This window comes from Lampetra fluviatilis, chromosome 47, assembly GCF_964198595.1.
Source record: "Lampetra fluviatilis chromosome 47, kcLamFluv1.1, whole genome shotgun sequence".
Classification (NCBI taxonomy): Eukaryota; Metazoa; Chordata; class Hyperoartia; order Petromyzontiformes; family Petromyzontidae; genus Lampetra; species Lampetra fluviatilis.
In genome coordinates this window covers 7,162,179-7,182,248 of record NC_136321.1, presented here as the reverse complement: position 1 = coordinate 7,182,248, position 20,070 = coordinate 7,162,179, and the positions used below count along the sequence as shown (strand labels likewise).

Genomic DNA, 20,070 nt, shown 5'->3' with positions numbered 1-20,070 from the left:
TCCTTTTATTTCCACTCCACAATACACTTTGCTCACTCACTCTCCGTTGCTGGCAGACAACGGAGAGAGGACAGACCACGCACTAAGTCCCCACCGCGCACGTGGCAATCCCAGCCCCCGTCCGCGCGTGACCCTGCTCTCCTCCTGCTCCAGTCTGCTCACGATCGTTCTCCTCCCCTCGCTCTTAACACCTTCGTCACGTGGTTCCCCCAGCCAATCATCCATGGACAGCTCCGACCATTCTCGATGGTTCCCTGTCAATCCCGGGACCACGCCCCTCATCCGGCTCCCCATTAGCTGGGGCCCCGAATGGCTAGGCCAATCACTCCTGATGACCTGTCGTGATGACGCATGGGCCATGGTCCCTATCACAACCCTTATTGGCTACAAGCAGGACCGGCAAGCCAATCCCCACGTGCACCCTCTATGGCTGTTATTACACTTGGATGGGTGATCACCGTGCATTACAGGGGTTATCCATTAGTTTGTATTTTAGTTAGATAGTGTAAATATAAATGTGCCATTAAACCCGACACAGCCGATTAATAAGGTTCGTCACGTAAACAAAACTTACCAATTAGTTGCTAGCTCAGCACACCGGCGTGTTGGAAAGTACACTCTTAACATTTACAATTCGAGTACCGTAACATTTCGCCGGTAATTACAACCGGGGGGGGGTCACAGGCTGCGGGATTAAATCTCGGGGGCAGCAGACGGCACGAAGACAAGCGTGGCAGGGGCCGGTTTAGTGGCGCCCTGCACCGGTGCTCTCTGGGACACAGGCCGCAACCTGGGGGGGGGGGGGGGGTGGCGACATCACCTGAGCTCTAGCTTGCGGAACTGGATGATCAGCTGAGTGACGGCGTCCAGGTGGGGTCGGAGGCTCACGGCCCGGCTCGCGTTGCTCTCCCAGTCCTGAGGAAGCACGGACGAGCGGGGCAAAGGAGATTAGGCCGCGCGAGTGTACGCGTGCTCACACAACACAGACCTGGAACACACGTTAAAAAGACTAAACTATAAAACTATTTTTTATTTTACCAGGCAAGGCGCACTGAGCTATTTAGCTCTTTTTCAGAAGTGGCCCAGCCACAAATGATAGCTCGACTAAGTGGCTCAGCATGTAGAAATGTACAGCAGCCAAATACTCTAAATGTGGAGGGAAAAAACGAAGGATTTTGAAAAAAATCCACACGACCACCGGGAGAGACACGCAAACTCTAAATATACGGCAGGCGTCAGCGTCGGGATCGAATCCACGACCTCCTGTATACCAGGCGAGGTAGTTAACATCTCGCCAGTGGTGATATGCGAGGTATTGCTTGGGCAATAACAAGGAATCATTTCAAAAGACTATCCTTTCCATAAAAAAATATTTAGTTTGTGAAATTGGCACAGTGTCACGAGATGAAAAATCGATTTGGAAACCTCGATCAACTGTGTGCATCATGTTACAGGGAAAGGCTACAGTTAGCCGAGACTAACCATGGAACGGCAGCCTAAAGGATAGAATATACGCCTAGTAGCATGTCCCCTGCTGGGATAGAGCGATAAGATCAGCTCATGTGCAAGTGCTAGACGGATTGTCGTACGGAACGGCCGTGAGAGATTCATCCAGCAGTGAACAGAGCGTGGCTGATGAGGATAAAGATGATGCAGGCAGCTTTGGGTGCTTTTTTCTTCTCTCATTTGATTTTATACTTACATAGCGCCTTCACTCAAGGCGCTTGACAAAATGGTGACAAGACGAGAATGATTCACATGGGAGGGGCGCGCAAGGGCTGAGGAATGCGCGACTGCGATAGAGGGGTACCTACGGATCACGAAAGGCGAGGGGAGGAACGGGAAGGAGAGGAGGGGCGAGGGGAGTGAAGAGAATGGGCAATAGAAAAGAGGGAAGCTTTTTTTTGTTTTAGGTGCGGGTTAGCTCCCCCATGCACACCAGCCACACTTGACTCGGCAAACCACGGAACCCGGTACCTGAGCCTTGGCCAGGAGGAGCTCCAAGCCGTACAGGAACTTGGAGAGGGGGCTGGACAACGAGAATCCCAGGATCCTTGTCATCACCACCACCAGCTGGGGAAATCAAACATCGCATCAATTGCACTCACAGTCTTCAAGTTTCCTTCGTAGAATCACCCCTGCCACCGCCTCTCCCCTCTCGTCTCACTCAACTCACCACCACGGCCTCTCTTTGGTAAGAGTCTTTCCGCACCGCTGCTCCACGTTTCTGGAATATCCCTTCTCGCTCATCTAAAGCTTGGTTCCCTGTTCTTTTGTCCCTTTCAGACCAAGACACTAGAGCTTACGAGCTTACTGGCCCATGCACCTAACTTTTTTCCGGCACCTCGTGCTCATGGTCTTTTTTTTTTATTCGCGTTTGTTTAGTTTACGACCGTTAAAGACCTCGTTTATTCGTTGTACAATGTTACTGAAGGACCATCAGACACATCACTAATTAATTCAGAAATATAGATTTATTTATTTTTTTCCACCTTTAGGCTAACGGCCAGAATTCAACACAAAAAAGACGTGGCGGAAACGAGGCAGTACAGCCAGCATCGTCGTGACGGAGCGGAAACGCGGCACGGACGAGACAAACACCACGGGCGGGATCGAACCTGGGAGCGGAGTGACTCATGGGGGTCAAGGTGCATCGCCGGAGAGCCCAACGGGCGGCGCTCGCTCTCACCTGCGAGAGCGTCGGGTGCTCCGGCCACTCGTCCAGCAGCTGGGAGACGCGCACCGTGAAGGCCTTCAGCGGGGGCAGACACTGCAGCGCCTGGGCCGCGTTGGGGCTCTGGTAGAAGTCGTAGTGGGCCCGCGAGGATTCGACGACGTCGGGGCCGCCCGGTGACTCGGCGACGCTGTCTCGGATGAGCTTCGACATGAGCAGGTGGGCGCACATCGTGTCGCGCTCCAGGCTTGCGTCTGCACGGGCAAGGGTGGCGGCGAGGGGGGGGGGGGGTCGGGGCTCGTTAAACGGAAGTCGCAAGCGCACGCGGAACGCGGGGGTTGTATGTACACAGCGATGTGCGGATGTCGCATTTTCCACTCTAACCATCTTTAAATCGAAAAAAATCATCTTAAGTGAATTCACATCACTTTCATCAGCGATCACAGCGTAAAAAATAACAACGGTTAAAGCTCTTAGCAGTCACAGTTCGTGTATGCAGTGGCTATAAACATGATCGTGTAAGCAAAGTTAAGCAAAGATAACTTGAAATGCATTCAAAACATGATGGGAAATAAAAAAAAAACAGACTATTTTGGGAAATTTTTTTTTTCAAAACTTGCCGAAAACATTCAAGGTCATTAATTTGTTCTGTTAATTATTAATTATTTACTATAACAAGTTTTTTGTTACGTAAAAACGCACGCTCAGCAGTGCCAAATTAATCCGCGCTGCATTCGTTGAGAAGCCCTCGCATCACGGCGACGACGACGACGACGACGCCGCCGCCGCTATGGCGACTCACCAACCACGGGGTACGCCTGTGCCATCACGGTGCCGGCGAGCTGGTAGGCCGCCGCGAAGGTGGCCATGTGGTCTGGGGGCGGGTGGGCGGTCGCTCCGGAGGGGCGGTACCAGGCCGTGTGGGTGAGGCCGCGGAAGGCCTCGGCGTGCACGAGGACTGCCACGCGGGCGCACTCCTCCGACACGAGCGGCGAGCCGTCATCCCCCCCATCGCCGGCGTCGTCGTCATCGCCGCCGTCCGTGCCGTTGTGCCGAGGGGCGGCCTCGCCGCCGCCGTCCAGGCTGAACGTGGCGGTCAGGTCGGCAAAGTCCTGCGTGCAAACGAAGGGGAAGGGTGGGGGGCGGGTCAACGATTGCGGCTCGTGCAAACTACGCTGGTAGAGGCGGCGCAAGTGGTTGGTTGGTAAGTGATATCAGAACTGGTCCCTATACTCCAGAGGTCGCAAACGGGTTTTGATTCCTTACCCGTACCCGTACCCGGCCGTACCCGTACCCTACGGGTATCGGGTACCTGATTGCGACCTCTGGGATGAAGCCATGTTGCAGGCACGGGTGCGTTGATTCTAGGAACTTGAATTGTGAGAAGAGACAAGACGTTGGGAAATGAGCGACAAACAGTTACTCACCAGTGACTCACGGTCTACCCGTACCCGTACCCGGCCGCACCAGGGTCGCAAACGGGTACCCGTACCCGGCCGGGTATCGGGTAGGGTACGGGTAGGGTACGGGTATCGGGTATCGGGTAGGGTACGGGTATCGGGTAGGGTACGGGTATCGGGTAGGGTACGGGTATCGGGTAGGGTACGGGTATCGGGTACCCGATTGCGACCTCTGCTATACTCCCACTCACATCAACAACCCGCACTGACCCAGCGGCCGTCAAGAATGGGCATTGAATGGAGATACCCGGCTTCCCCTTATCTCTAAGGCACTGCACTTAACTGAGGCTTAACAACAACACTGGAAGGTGCAGCTAGCTCCTCCATAATTTAGGAATTAACGAGTCGCCCAATCGTGGCTGTGGCGAAATGAAATCCATCACTCACAACGCCGATCAATGCCCAATACCAGGCTTGACGGGAGGTACTGATGCAATCTATTTGGCGACCCCCATAAACTAACTGAACGTACACACTTATAAACTCGCTCCATTGCTTTTCAAATTCCACGTGATAATGAACGAACGAACGAATGCCCTCATTTCCTTCAAACACGAGCTCTCGCAATAATCTCGTCCCCCCCTCCCGCCATCCCCCCCACACCTGGTCGTGCTGCGGGAAGCTTTGCCGGAAGTCCCTCTCCTCCTGCTCTTCGGGGGAGAGGCCGGAGCCGTGCCCCTGGCTCCGGTAGCGGAAGACGCTCGCCTGCTGATGGGCGCGCTCAGCTGCCAGCCGCTCCTGATCGTCGAACGCGTTGACCACGACCTGCGCGTGCGCACCGAAAAGCACTCGGACGATGACCACGACGACGACGCTCGCATTCCTTCACGAGCCCTACCGCCGCCCCCCCACGCGCGGTTCAGGTAAACGGTCGCAACGTCTCAAGCTTCCACACAACTCTAGATTTGAAGCTTTCGTGACTGCAAGGATTCATATTCTTAGGTTTTTTCGTTAAAGTCACGTAGGTAAAAAATTTAAATTTAAATTAATAAAAGTAAAAAAAATAACTTTATACAGCTATCGTGCTGTGACGGTTCCACCTGAAGACGGAAGCTTGTGTTGCCTCGGAAACGTCGTGATTTTTATATTTATTTTATTTTACTTTTATTAACTTCCACGCAACCCCTCGTGGCCCAGGCGGGTCGGCAGCAGCGCTAACTGCCATGGGGCCCCGTGTTATCGCCGTCGCTGATGATGATGATAATGCCACAATCGCCTCCAGTGGGTTGAATGAATTGAATATTGACCCGCAATTAGCAAATGTCCCGTGAGCATCGCGGGCACAGTGTGTGGTGTTTGTGAGGTATGCAAATTATTATTCTAACGGACGAGATAATTAAGTGGGCTTGGGCAGGACGCATTGATCTCATAGAAGGGACAACTGCTGGTGACCGAGAATCACGATGGACTGGCAGCCTAAGGGAAGGAGATAGTGCCCAAGATTACGTCCACCGAGGAGATAAAGTGATTAAATCGGCTCGGGTCCAGGTGCGAGGTGGATTATTAAAGAAGATGACAGCGTTTGGGAGGCCTTTCTCCGCCAGTGGGGGTTGATAATGGCCGATGATGTTGATAACCACTTGTCCTCTCGGTGCCGTCTTGTTTGCACCGTCCTTCTCGACTGCGTTATCCAACTCATTCGTATCGTCCGCATTGACCATTCCTTCTCACGTGTTCAACGAGCCAAGAGGTAACACATTCGTGTGATTTACACAAACCACAGAGATTACAATCACCGCGTCGCATGCGTGTAGCGTGTGACGCACATCTCTCTCAGGTGACACGCACCTGCAGCAGGTGCTGGAGCAGCCTGAGTGAGGCCGCGTCCATCTCTCCGCGCAGCCGCATGTGGTTCCTCAGGAAGAGCAGCGCGAGCACCACGAGCCGCTCGGTAGCTTTCCGGGCGACCTCCGACCCCTCGCCGCCGGCGCCGCCCTCTCCGGCGCCGCCCTCTCCGGTGCGGCCGAGGGCGTCCGCGACGGCGCGTGACGCGTCGCGCTGACTCAGCGCGTCGGCGTGCGCCAGGAACGACGGGAACTCGGCCGAGACCGACGGCAGCTTCGCGAGGCACGAGACGAGGCTGGCGGCCGAGCGATCGGCGGCGCCCATGCGGCGCAGCTCGGTCGCGGCCAGACGCACGCCGTGTTGCAGCTGCGCCACTCCGCACAGCAGGGGCGTGACGACGTCCGGGAAGCCCGCGTATCCATCCGCCAGCCGAGCGCGGAACTGCTCCAGCGACGTCTGCCAGGCGGCCTCTTCGCGCAGCAGGGAGGCGGAGGCCGAGGCGGTCGCCGACGGACGCGAGAGGGACTCGGCGATGCGCGCGAGCAGCCGGAGCGCCCTCTGCGGTTGGCAGATGCTGCTCACGAAGTGGGCGACGTCTCGCGAGAGCCGCTCGTAGGCGTGCGGCTCGGGGCGGTGAGCCTGCTTCTTGGACAGCTCGTGCACACGCTCGCGCAGCACCTCCATCCTCTGCTGCACGAAGCTGAACACAGAGAGCGGGCACATTCACAGGGCGACGTGTGTGTAGGTATCGCCCGTTATTTCATAAACAAAAATGTACTTTCTTATATTTTCAATGGGTTATCACCTGGTTGTAAAGAGGCCTCCAATTTTAATCTGATTACAGAGGCACTTGCAGTCTTAGTCGGCCATTGACTCAACGCAGCCATAGAGCCATGCTCCACCGTGCTGCCCCATGCCCCCACTGTGCCCCCACCGTGCCCCACCATGTCCCACCGCACCCCCACCGTGCTGCACCGTGCCCCACCGTGCCCCACCGTGCCCCACCGCGCCCCACCGCGCCCCACGGCGCCCCACCGCGCCCCCACCGTGCCCCACCGTGCCCCACCGTGCCCCACCGTGCTCCACCGTGCCCCACCGTGCCCCACCGTGCCCCTACCGTGCCACTCCGTATCCCCCCGCGCCCCCTTACCGGATGCGTGGGTGGCAGTGAGAATCCACGCGGAGGTCTCGGCCTGAGACGATGTGGGACAACGTCTCGCGGGCGCGCCACTCACTCTCCAGCTCGTGCAGCTGCAGCAGGGACAATCATTTCGTCACCCACTTGCGAATAATTACCGGTACGATCTGCGTTGCCTGTGTCGTTGGTTCAACGTATCTTGATTATGGTTTACAATTTACATTTTCACAGCTTATATGAAGAGTTTTTAAAACATGAAAAGTTAGGACTAGAAGTTGGGTACCTGGAAATAAGAGACAGGAATGAGATTTGAGTTAGGAACCCTGAAGTAATTGTGAGTGTTAGGGCACAGTGAGCATTCGGATTGTGTATAATAGAATATCTGAGAGCATTAAGGCTTATCGCAAGGGTTAGGGCTAGGAGCTTAGGCTTACGTAAAAGAGTTAAGGCTATGGCTCGCATTAGAATTAGCGGTAACAGCCCAGGTGCCATAGTTAGTGTTATGGATATCACTGCTATTTGGGAGTTATGGTTAGAGTCAGGGTAATGGCGATGGTTACATTTAGAGTTAGGGCTGTGCGTACAGCAGGGCTCCAGCTAAGGATTGGTTTACTGCTATGGTTAGGGCTGGGGCAGGGACTAAGCGCCAGAACACGGAAAATCTCACCTCCTCCTCCGTGTGCCGAAGCTTCTGCGCTCTCTTCACCATGGGGTCAAAGTGCGTGCGAGGTCGCCACGTCAGCACGGCCACCAGGCCCAGCTTGGCCCACAGCTCCGCTCTGTGCAGCAGCTCTTTTTGCCCGCCCCCTAAGCAACGGGAGGGGGTGGGGGCAGGGTGCGCGGGGGGCGGGAGGAACAAACCGGACTCACGATCACCGGGCCGATTCAGGGGACGCGTCGCCGGCGGCAAAATCCAATTCAATCGACGAGCCGTCGGCATCGTCGCGCGCGTGCACGCCGACCGACCAACCGACCTGGCGCGTCACACGAGCCGGAGCCGCCGAGGGAGGCGACGCAATCCTCGAGCAGCTCGGCGACGTCCATGGGCAGGGCGGACGCCCCCCGTAGACACCGGGCCGCCGCGTCCGCGAGTCGCTCCTCGTCCCCCGCGCTCGCTTTGCCGCGGGCTCCCAGCGCCGTCGCCGTCGCCGCGGGCTCAGAGGCCGGGCTCAGCGACTCGGCCGTGCGGGAGAGGAGCACACGCAGCACGGAGCGCAGGAGACGGCGGTCGACCTCTCTGGGTGCGGCACGGAGAGTCGGGTTTAACGTGGTAATTTTTTGTTTTTGTCCTTCCCCGCACCTCCAATGATAGCATGGTTGGCAACGTATGGTTCAACATTTTACATGTATTTGTTTGTCAAGAAAAAAAAATCCTGAGTATCCCAGATTCTTCACAGGAGGGCCTGGTGCTCCTCTACGGTGGTAAGAAAAGCAGAGTGCCTGTAAAAAACCCACAATTCATGTACTGCCCTTTTGTCAATTCACCGGTGGATGAAATTCTCGCCAAACTTTGTGAAATGTGGCGCTTATTTTACTTTACTTATCCACACTGCTAAGTGATGCTAGCCATTGCGGGGAATGAACTCAGGTCACTAGGTTCATAGTGCTGTGTGGCAATCACCATGTCACCGCTCCACCCCGTGCCACAGACACTGCTTCAAAATGTTTGATTCTCACACGCGGCATTAAAACACAAGGACTTGAGCCTAAAAATCGGTTTCAATCGATGAATCCCCGCGTAGCCACATGGACGAGAATTTGAACATCCCTTCACCCCCTCCAAGGCGACTTTATGCTCACGTGAAATCGGGCAGCGCGGCAGACGACATGTTGCTCCACACGACTCGACCCACGACCTCCAGCTGCCGGGTGCGCTGCTGCCAGGCCCCCAGGGTCACGTGACCCGCGGGGTCCTCCTGGGGCGACCAATGGCCGTCGTTGCCAAGGATACGGAAGAGGCAGCCCGAGAGGGCGGCGCAGCTCAGCACGCCGGGGCCCTGCGCAGAGCGGAACGAGCAGGGAGAGGAAGTCACAACCCCAACATTAAACGGCTCTGAGAAAGCGATGAGCAACAAAATGACGAAGGCCAGAGGACATAAGAGGTGGTGATGTCACTTGTTGTTCTACACAAGGCCGCCCCTTTTTAAATCCTTTATATTAAGTTCGCTTGCTTGCTTGCTTGCGTGCTTGCGTGCTTGCTTGCTTGCTTACGACCGTGCAAATCGTTCGGTCGTTTTTTAACCCACTTCCCGTGATCCAATCGAGCTGACATTTTCCACACAGACTCGTTGTGCGAGACAATTAATGTTCGTGAAAAAAAATTCCCAACATTTTACACTTTTTAGTCAAAAAAAATTATTTTACATATATTCTAATAGAACGGACAGTGTAAGAGCCCAGAGCGTAACCCCTCCACAGGCTGTGGCGGAGTAGCGCAGTTGGTAGCGCCCTCGCTTCCCATGCCAAAGGTCGCGGGATCGATCCCCGCGTCCTCCACAGGCGAATATATTTTTAAATCCTTTATATTAAGTTCGCTGCCACGCATATAAAGGATTTATAGTGAAAAACTTCGTTTTTACGGGTTATACTTATTTTTACATTTTTGTAGACTGATCTCTTTAAACTATTTCAAATTCAAAACACAAAACTGGGAGGGCAATATGAACTACTCTGAAATGAACACCTAATTATTCTCTTCTCCGAGTTCTATGAATCCTTTCTATTTGGTTGAAGAGATTCCAGCTAGAAGTGCGTCAGCATGATGCACTGCTAGCTGCAAAGTCTAAATAGAATTGTCTTCAACTAATTTTACACGATGCCCACAGAAAAATCGAATTGTGGAAAAATAAAGTAAATGTTTAAAGAACATAAACAAATGTGAGACAGACTGACTTGTCAAGAATCGTTCACGTGAACCGAACACACCTTGAGAATCGCGCCGAATGCAGGCGACAAGGATTGGGTCGATGTGGGTGACTCCTGAAGGTCGGTGCTCGATTTCCAGCCCAGCCAAAGCTCAGGGCGACTGGCGGCTGTGTTGCTCCACAGCTGGGAGAGGGCAGCGAGCAGCAGGTCCCACCGAACAGAGGGCAGCACCTGGCGTGACTGCAGGGTTAAGGCAAAACAAGAGACGCTTGTAATTTTGTGACATCCTTACCCTAAATAAATTCAGCGGGCTCAAGAATATTTTTCAAAAAGTTGAAATGGTGACACAAATTCACTTCACGTCGTTAAGCTTTCATGGAGGAGATGGAGCGATGAAATAACCTCGTGTCCAGATGCTAGGACCATGAGAGGTGGTGATGGATTCGGGAGGCCTTTATATCCAGCAGTGGATTTAGCATAACTGAACGTTTGTATGTTGGAGGAGTACCAGAAGAAAACAAATGCGAATGAGATAAAAAAACACAACTAATGCCTGTTTCCACAACCACAGGGGAGAGCGTGCTAGCACGGTGTTTGAACTAGGCCGGTCTGACGAGCAAGCGTTCACACAACAGTCCCTACCCAGTCGATCCGGCACCAAGTTGGTACGGGAGCAAGCAGTGCTCTTTTTTTTCATCTCCACGCCGAAAAACTTTTACTTGGGCCAACCCCAAAACTGAGTGAGATATCATGGGGCGAACGTGGAAACGGGGGCCTATTTCCTTCTCGAGGAGTAATTTTTGGCGTACGAAAGGAAATTTCACCCAGAATCCCAGCAGTGCCAACTCAGTGTTCCGACCACCTGGCCACCCCCACGAGCCGCAAAACAATCGCGAGGTGCCGATGCCGAGTTACCGGGAGGCCGAGAAGCCCGTGCAGGAGGCCGAGCTGTCGTGGGCACGAGGGCGTGAAGCGCGAGGAGAACGACACCAGGTGCCTCACATCCTCGCCAGCGCCCCACGGCGGCTCCTCACCCACGCTGCGGGCGGTAAGGGAAACATAATTCGGGGGGGGGGGGGGGGGGAGAAATCGGCGAATCGCCGTGCCGACAGGGCGCGTGACCTCCGTGTGCCGAGGTGAGCGACGCGACGGGGCGGTGGATCCCAACCTGTTGGACGCGGGCACGTTCAGGAGGGCGGCTACGAGTCGGCACTGGGAGCGCAGGGAGAGCTGCTCCAGCACGGGCCACAGCTGCACGCGGCTCTCCAGCGCGAGCAGCGCGGCGTCGTCCGCCGCATCGCCCGGCACGCTGGTGCCGCCCGCTTCCAGCGCGCGTCCCAGCATGCCTTGCTTCAGGGTGCTCCACGATGACGTCAGCTCCCTCAGGGCTTCTGTGTCGGCCGTGCGGAATTCAGGATGAGACGTATGACGTCGTCAGCTGGTTTACCGAGTCTCTCAATAATACTGTCAGCGAGGAAGGTGTTTCAAGAGATTATTTCCGTTATCGTGATTTTTATTTGCTGATATTTTACAATACAGTATTAATACAATGACAACTATCTTAATCATCGCAATCACCATGTTCACGCCAATGCTGAATTAAGGTCACCATCCCAAGCTGCTGCCATCCATCGTCGGGGAGACATTCATCCTTGAGTGGATCGACCGCGGCTGATAGTGACGATGGTTAATACGGCAAAAACAACTCGCACGCACGCACTCACCGGCTCCAACCTCCGCTCCTCCGTGCTGCAGCAGCAGCAGCTGCTCCCAGACGCGCGTTAGGGCGCTCCGAACGCCGTCGCCGTGCGTCGGGCCCGCGCGGTCGCACACGGCCCTGAGCCTCGCGAGCGCAATGAGTGCCTCCTCCGGGGATCGCGGGGCGTGGGTGAGCGGCGTGCAGAGGCGGCTCCAGGCCTCGCTCAGCCCCAGCGCCACCTCCACCGCCTCCCGCTGCTGCACACGGCGGAGGGGACAACGCGCGTGGGCGAGGGCCGCGACCGCCAGGCACGGAGCGCGGCGTTCAATGGCGCTTGCTTTAATAAAAATTGTAAATAATCAAGTTTTACTGTACTGGGTTATATGTATTCAGGGTGACAAAGTCACCCTAAATCTACAAACAGTTATTTCCAACTTGTTATTCGAAATGAACAGCGGCGAGAACACGTTTTCTCGGGAGGTTTTGCCAGTCGCTACTGTATGACCGCAACAAAAAAATTTCTAGAACAGAGATAACTAGAGTCATGCTTATGGTGACGATTATAATGACGCTAATGACGGCGAGGGCTTGACGAAAACAAAGACTTGACATATTCTTGGTTCTTTCGATGATTGCTTGTGTTGCAGTCGAAACGTCGTGAGAATTTTTATTGTTTCATATTAATATTATTTTATTATTTCCCTTCTACGTGACTTTACCGAAAGAACCAAGAATATGAATCCCTGCAGTCACGAAAGCTTTCAATAAAAAAGACTTGACATTTTAAAAAGGTCACACAACGTGCGACGGTGAACAGGAGCGGTGGGGCACACAGGGCTACCTTGAAAGGCAGGGGCCACCCAAGTGACTTCCGCATCCTGCTCAGCGCCGAATGGCGTGCGTCGGGTCGGCCCAGGTGCTGGTCCAAGGCCGACACCATGGTCGTCAGTTCAGCGGGACACCTTGAGGAGGAAACACACACACGCACACGCGTTCACGAGCGTCTCTCACTACCACCCAGCGCCGTGAAAACGAAATGGCACCACACTCGCGGTGAGCAGCAAGTTGTGAGTTTTGACCGCTTGGGGCCACGTACCCAGAGGGGAGTAACGCTTCATCGCCACAGCCCGCCTTTCTCAGCCAATGCCAGTGCAGCGCCAGCATTCCCAGCATCCCTTGTTCGCAGGAAGTGACCTCACATGCTTCCCAGAACCAATCGCGTCGCTGCACACGCTGCAGCAACTGCCAAGATAACGGAGAACGATTAGAGCAAGGATAGGCCAACGCAGGACAGGAGGAACTGACGAAAAGGAAAGAATGGAAGGTGGGACGCCTTTGCCCAGGGGAGGAGTGGGGGGGGGATCAGCAATATGTTGACAGTCAGTAAAAACCAGTTCCACACAGTCAACTCTCAATTAGTCAGAATAATGGGGAGAGGTGTGGTTCAGACAAAGAAAAAACACAAATACAACAAAAAAAATCCGTAATTTAGGCTGCGGAAGTGTACGTATTATAAATACGTAGATCGTGTCGTTTTTATTGTTCCTTAAAACGATTCGGTTTGCTTGTCAACCATTTTACGGTCACGTGGGCATTGACCCGCGACGAGTGAGGAGCGGCTCACGATGAAGCCAGCACACGTGTACACACCTACACACGTTTGTTTTTCTTTCCGCAAGCACAGTTTAATCCACAAGCCGGATCCACCTGCCCATGGAGAACTGAGAGCAAGGCGTAGGTGGAGACCTGTGGGCTCTGTGCGTACCTTCGTCAGGTCCTCATCGGACACCTCCTCTTTGCCACCGCTCGCCCAGCGGCCGAGCCAGTCGTCCCACAGCGAGAGGAACGGGAACACGAACGCGACGGCTGGGTGCGGCAGAGACTCGGAGCCCAGGGCACCTGGACGTGTGGGAGACAAGAGCACGCGGTCACAAAGACAAAGATCCCCCCCCCACCTGTGTAGCCTACATATACCGTTTGGCCAAGTGCTGTCCGTGAGCAACTGTGAAAGGCCGGCACAGCGCACGATGGGTTGGCGTGGACAGAAGCACGCCTTGGTCTCTTCAGAACTGATCCTTACACACCGCACCAGGTGCTCGTTTAAAAGAACATAAGATATTCGCCACTGATGCTGGCCATGGTTGGGGGTTTGAAGGGTAGTGCACTAACCGATACACCATTGCATTAAATCACAAAGACAAAGATCCCCTGTATAGCCTGAACAAACTGTTGGAGCAAGTGCTGTAGCAAGTACCTATGATGGCCGGAACGGCATTCTAGGGCATTGGTGGCGAGTATTATGCCTGGCCGCCTTTGTCTCCCTGGTGGTGATGTTGAAACATCACACCAGGTACTTATTTGAGGTAGAGTCACCAGGGGAGGCCCAGTACTCGTTTGAAAATTGCCACTGGTGTTGGCCATGGGCGGGAATCAAACTCAGGTGGCCCGGGTTCACAGCGCAGCGCGCAAACCGCTACACTGCTATTCCCCACCAAAGTCTCTCACACACGCACGCGCGCACGCACAGATACACACGACTCGCGTCTGGCACAGCGCTTCGCACTTCCCATGAGCTCAGCCGAGTGAGACGTTTGCCGTGCGGCGCGTACCTTTACTCAGGGCGTAGGACGTCTTCAGCACTGACGAGTTCAAGTCTTTCAAAGTCCTCAGGCCCGACTCCAGTGCCAGCGACTCCACGTACGACTTCGCTTTCCTCTCCAGCAGAAGGCTCATCCTACAGCAAGGTCCGCAAGTTCAACACACACACACACATACGTCCAGCAACAGCAGCGCACGGTCAACGCGGCGAGACGCAAGCTCACTCTCGGCTACGGCCGGCGGGTCGGGCCGAGCGGCGGTGGAGCTTGCGGATCGCGCCGAGACGCAGCCGCACCTGTTTGCCAACGAGAAGAGCTGGGCCGGGCAGGGGTCAAGGCCGGCTCTGCGGGCCCTGTTGGACACGACTTCCAGGTACTGCAAGTTCCACCTGATGTCCAGAGGGAAGTCGGCCAGAGACGAGGGGTCTGGGGCACAGCCAAGGTGGGGAGGGGGAGGGACACAATAAAACCACGGAATTCATAAACTAAAACGCACCGGCCGGAAGTCACGTGACCGTTATCCTGGGCTAAGTCAGGGCATCGGTATGCCATGGTTTATCCGTTTTATTACCAAAAAAACCCCGTTATTTCCATAAAGAGCAAATGTAGCCCATTCGCAGTTTGTTCTTTTTTTGAGTGCTTAAAAATGTTTAAAACACAAATAGCACGGTGCTAATTTAGGACTGCCTGGCGCGTGACGTTTATGTGCAGCGTGGAAAAACGAACTAACAAGAAAGTTAGCAATTCATGACATTGGAACATTTTTGAGCCTCAGAATTAAACGAACTTTTATTTTTAGGGGTCCCCCTAAAAAGAAGAAGAATCCTGTTGTATGGGAACAGGGTATGCCTGCCCGTGTCATTTCACAGACACGCTGTACCTACATCATCGACTGTGTTAGGGAACAACGTAATGTCTGCCTTGCATAAAACACCTCCGGGGTGGGTGGGGGGGCAAAAGAAACATTTTAAACTAAGAAAAAAAACCACACAGCTGTGTCATTGCTTGTTGCACCTCCGGCTTGCTGTGCAAGGTGCTGCTGGCAGGACACAATACGGCTCACGAGGCCGGTCTCGGACACAGAGTTGAGAGCCTCGGACACCGCCCGCAGAACCGTCCCAACTTGGCCTGTGCAAGAGGCAAACAAGGGGCAAACGCAATGCGGCACAAGAAAGGTTTAAAACACGCCGAAACTTTCACCAGCATTTTTGCTCAACACTTTCGCCAAAGGTTCCACCGGCTCTCGTTTTTTTACCGATGCACGTGAAAGGGCACGCTCACCTGCATTTATGGCGCCGCCATTGGCCAGGTCATTCAACCACCTGACCCGCAGCAGCCAATCCTGAGGGGAGGCTCGTTCGGCGACGAGTCTCGCGGCGAACGGGAGGAGGGCGGAGTTGTCAGTGGGTGGCGTCGATGGCGCGGCAGTGGGGACCTCATCAGGTTGGTCGTTCGGCAAACCGAGGACCCCGATGCTTCGTCGCAGGTCCCCTAACGTCAGCGCATACCCCCTGCAAGAGACGGTCAATGTGAATGATTTGCATTCATTTCATTGTACTGGGTTGAGTAGATATTTTACGGTCAAATTATTTGTAGTGAATGGTGCTTGTGAGAATCGATTATTTGCAATGTTAAATAATTACTTATTTAGCCAGGAATACCACACCGAGTCCAAGGACTCTAAGTCAACAGGGTCCTGCTTACAAACCCACATGCATGAAAGGGGCACCACTCTCTGCCATTCAGATGGAACAGACGGAGGCCTCACTTGCTGTATCGTCTTCGCATGGCAATCCAGGGTTTGGCTTCCCCTTGACACCCATGGGAAGGGGAGTTTCACAACATTTGTGTGATCCACCAACACTCGCCGCCAAAACGCTGGATTGTCTTTACTAGAGTTATAGTGCCCCTCTCCCCCCCCCGCCCCGTTACAGACAGATATTTAATGCATAAATGCTTTGAAACTTAGTTAAAAAGCATTATAAAAGTATGACCTGCGATGGTGAGGAATCCATTAATGACCACAGAATCAGAATCTTCATTTATCCTTGAGAAACCCCATCAGTTATGAAGCCCTTTTTCAGATGTTCCAACAGGGGCAGAAACCGACCTTTGACCTGCAGCGGCCAGGCAGTGCAGCAGCAGAGCCCCGTCACGGCGCACGGCGCAGAGCGACGCGTCCCTCGCCAGCGACGCCACCGAGGGCACGGGCTCGGGGTAGCGGCCAGGCGCCAGCAGCTGTGGCTCATCGCACGTCACGTGGGCAGCGTGCGCCTCCACCGTCTCCAGGGCCCACTGAGAGGGGACACGACCACGTGGGGGGGGGGGTGGGGGGGGGGGCAAAACACACACGTACAAAGACAAAGATAAAAAGATCCCCCATGTAGCCTTAACTGACTGTAGGGACATGTGCTGTTAGCGAGCACCTATGAAGGCCGGAACGGTACACGAGGGGGTGGGTGGCCGCCACCACGCCCGACCGCCTTTGTCTCCCCAGTGGCGATGTTTACACACCGCACCAGGTACTAATTTGAGGCCGAGTCGACCTAGGGGAGGCCCAGGACCTGTTCAGATAATCGTCACCGGTGTTGGCCGTGAGCGGGAACCGAACCCGGGTCGCCGGGGGTTCATAGCACAGCGCGCTAACCGCTACACCACCGTACGCACACACGTGCACAAGAGTACATGCGCGTGTCTTTAAGCAATGAAGCAAGCCACAATACAAGCTGCGCACCCTCACGAAGGACCATTGCCCCTTCTTCAGGCTCGCGGCATGTTAAGCTGTCAGTTTTAAGTGTGGGTTTACTCCCAGAAAATGTGGGGTTTTCCCAGGTTTCCTCCCAACCTGTCAACACTGTGATGTAGGCCATGTGTGCAGCACTGTCCGACAAGTTTGCAGGTTCGTGAATGACAAAAACGTATTTTAAAGGTAGTCAACCATGCTACCAACACAATCGAGTGACCTTGTAGCACCGACGCTGAATTTAAATGCATGGACGCGACATTACCGAACCACATTAAGGAAGAGGAGGGTGAATTAAAGATCAAAGCTCAACTGATGACTCGGAGATCATTTGTTTCAGTCGCTCCATCCGGTGATGCTCGTGGGGTCATTCTATCGGCAGTGATATGGAAGCGTCGCTCTGCTTGCCTGCCGGGTGCTGGGCGAGGGCTGCGTGGAAGCGTAGACATCGGCGCACGCGCTCACAAACGCCGAGTGCAGCCCCTGGCCTCGATGCAGCTGCTGCACCAGCAGGGCGGTGGCTTGGAGCAGCTGAGACAGCGGGCATCCTCCTGCACGCAGTGCACACAAACGCACAGCTGCACAGACGCTCGTGCGCAGATACAGACTCGCGCATAGATTCATATACATGGGACAACTAAAGCTGCCATTCGCCGCTAAGTGGTGGCGATGTCATCACGGCGCTAGGTGCACTTTAAGGCCACGTGAAGTGTCCAAGGCTCACTGGCAGGAATTCACAGGACAAAAACCAGGAGCCATGGGTTGACTGGTAGAGATGAATGGCAGATGCACCACCTGTGCCCCCTACTATTAGTATGTTGGCACATATAACAGCAGCCATACACCGCACAATGAAGGCCTATCCCAAGGCAATCCTCGACAGAGACCTTGTCAAAGCAGGGTCGTGTTTTGGGAACTTTGGCCGGTTTCCTTTCCAAAGAACAATTCACATTTGGTCTCAAAAAACCTGCACCGTTCAACTTTCCAACTAACGTTGAAAACGGTTAATGCGCGAGCTTCTCATCTGTCCGTCCATCCTCCAAATGCTTCAACGGGCACTCACCAAGCAGGCTGCTTCCCATCTGCCGGTGCAGCGCTATCAGCTGTGAAGCCAGAGAGTCTGCCACCACCCCCAGTCCGAGCAGCATCAGCTTGAGGTCCATCTCGGCAATCCGGGCCCTCTCGGCGGCCTCCCCTCCGCCTCCCGCGAGGCATGGCGTGTCCGCACGTCCTTGAGGCTCCCCTCCCTCTGCGGTGGCGGGGCAGCGCTCCGCCGGCACTTCCACCTCCATGGCCATCTCGGTGTCGACGGCGGCCGTGGGCTCGGGGCACGGCCCCCCAGGCGGCGGCATTGCCACGACGGGTAGGAAGAGCTCGACGCCGCGGTTGCGCATGGCTCGAGAGATTTCCCCGTGCACCGGGTCCATAGAGAGGAAGAGTCTGGGGGGAGAGGTCGCCGGGACAATCGGTCGATGCTGTTAATTCCACGTGCGGAACGCTTCTCTCTTTGCCGAGTTTGCGGCAAGGCATGCAACCCCCCCCCCCCCCCGCCCACCCCCGTAATGTGTAGGTAATAAGGAATCAATAAAATCAGCTATTTTGTGCGGTTTTCTTACAAGCGGATGTTCTGCTCTATAGAATTCGCGAATGGACACTTTGTCTCGTGACATGATGCCGAGATCACAATGTAAATAAAATTAGACTGCGGAATTATTTTAAAACAATCATGGTACTCCGCTGAGTGCAGTAGGCCCCACCAAGCCACCAGGCCAACCTGAAATCGGGGTGAGGAACGATGGTTGGCACGGTGCCATCGATGACTCCCCTCTCGCTGATGGTGAGGACTCCCCCCGGCTCCAGCAGTGCGTTGAGCCGGTCCAGGACCGAAGGGCTGTGATGAAAAAGCAACAGTTACCAACGTGCACCAAGCCGTACCCACATGTACACAGGTAGCAGGCACTTGAGAGACCAAAAACTCGTGGCCCAGAGAATGCCGAGCTCTCATGAGCGGAAGCAGGTGGATCGGCACAGATCAGCGGCACCCATGGAAAACTATGATTAAGACGTTATAAAAAAAACGATAATTACGACAACAATCGCGATGATGACGAAGTTGCACGAACGACGACATTCCACGAAAACCTCAACCCGTCTCTCGCCTGCAGAAGTTGACGTTGTCCATGAGCAGCCAGTCGCCCGCGCGCAGCGCCTCCACAAGAACACCATCCACCCACTCAAAGGCCCCGCCGCCACCTCCAACTTCCCCCGCAGAGCCCCCGCCGCTCGCCCTGGCTCCCGCGGCGGTGGAAAGCGGCGAGGAGCAAAACCTCCGCTGGAAGGTGCCGAGCCGTTCCCGGAGCTCTGACAGCACTGCAGGAGGCGCATAACGAGTCGTGAAGAGCACGATACAACCATTGTCCAAGCCAGGCTGTTGCGTGTGAGCCCCTTCCAAACCTCCTTCTTGGATAAGGAACAATCTCCATTTTTCGATATAAAGCTTTCGTGACTGCAGGGATTCATCTTCTTGGTTCTTTCGGTAAAGTCACGTAGAAGGAAAATAATAAAATAATTCTCACTACATTTCGGCTACAACGCAAGCAGCCGTCCTCAGGTAGCTTGGTGGCGTTTCATTCTTCACCTGAGGACGGCTGCTTGCGTTGTAGCCGAAACGTCGTGAGAATTATTTTATTATGTTTTATTTTTATTATTTTATTATTTTCCTTCTACGTGACTTTACCGAAAGAACCAAGAAGAACAATCTCCATATTAAAATTCTACTGTCCGTTCACACTCCGTGTCATTGTCATTGATGAATCCCAATGCGCCCCAGTATCCATCTGTCATCACGTGACCCAAGCCGCAATAATTACATTCGAATTTCCCCGGTGCCGAGTGTCTGGTGTGTGCAAGTTGTGAGTTTGTGCTGTACGGTGAGTGGTGAATAGTGTCTGGCGAGTGTCGGTGTCTGGTGAGTGGTGAGTGGTATCAGCCGAGTGTCGGGTGAGACCGAAGCACGTGCTGACGTGAGCAGTGTTGTTTTGTTTTATACAGTGACGTTCTATGTTGGCTGCGGATTGTATAAACACGTTTTAACATGTGGTGTACTTTC

The 20,070-nt window shown here is 54.4% G+C and overlaps 1 protein-coding gene across 1 annotated transcript in view; it reads right to left on the bottom strand.

Moving 5' to 3' along the window:
• MDN1 (midasin AAA ATPase 1) overlaps positions 1-20,070 on the bottom strand; it is an 84,542-nt gene that overhangs the window by 27,269 nt on the left and 37,203 nt on the right. The window contains exons 43-68 of the mRNA XM_078877317.1: positions 19,121-19,331; positions 18,736-18,852; positions 18,025-18,401; positions 17,370-17,512; positions 16,329-16,513; positions 15,500-15,729; positions 15,233-15,346; positions 14,515-14,644; positions 14,231-14,355; positions 13,387-13,520; positions 12,718-12,863; positions 12,463-12,583; positions 11,647-11,878; positions 11,091-11,313; positions 10,838-10,961; positions 9,983-10,162; positions 8,858-9,054; positions 8,032-8,294; positions 7,725-7,864; positions 7,070-7,170; positions 5,923-6,619; positions 4,738-4,899; positions 3,477-3,786; positions 2,690-2,928; positions 1,978-2,073; positions 821-915 (exon numbers count right to left, since the gene is read on the bottom strand). Of these exons, the coding sequence (XP_078733443.1) occupies positions 821-915; positions 1,978-2,073; positions 2,690-2,928; positions 3,477-3,786; positions 4,738-4,899; positions 5,923-6,619; positions 7,070-7,170; positions 7,725-7,864; positions 8,032-8,294; positions 8,858-9,054; positions 9,983-10,162; positions 10,838-10,961; positions 11,091-11,313; positions 11,647-11,878; positions 12,463-12,583; positions 12,718-12,863; positions 13,387-13,520; positions 14,231-14,355; positions 14,515-14,644; positions 15,233-15,346; positions 15,500-15,729; positions 16,329-16,513; positions 17,370-17,512; positions 18,025-18,401; positions 18,736-18,852; positions 19,121-19,331 (5,092 nt within the window). The remainder of the gene's footprint in view (positions 1-820; positions 916-1,977; positions 2,074-2,689; positions 2,929-3,476; positions 3,787-4,737; positions 4,900-5,922; positions 6,620-7,069; positions 7,171-7,724; positions 7,865-8,031; positions 8,295-8,857; positions 9,055-9,982; positions 10,163-10,837; positions 10,962-11,090; positions 11,314-11,646; positions 11,879-12,462; positions 12,584-12,717; positions 12,864-13,386; positions 13,521-14,230; positions 14,356-14,514; positions 14,645-15,232; positions 15,347-15,499; positions 15,730-16,328; positions 16,514-17,369; positions 17,513-18,024; positions 18,402-18,735; positions 18,853-19,120; positions 19,332-20,070) is intronic.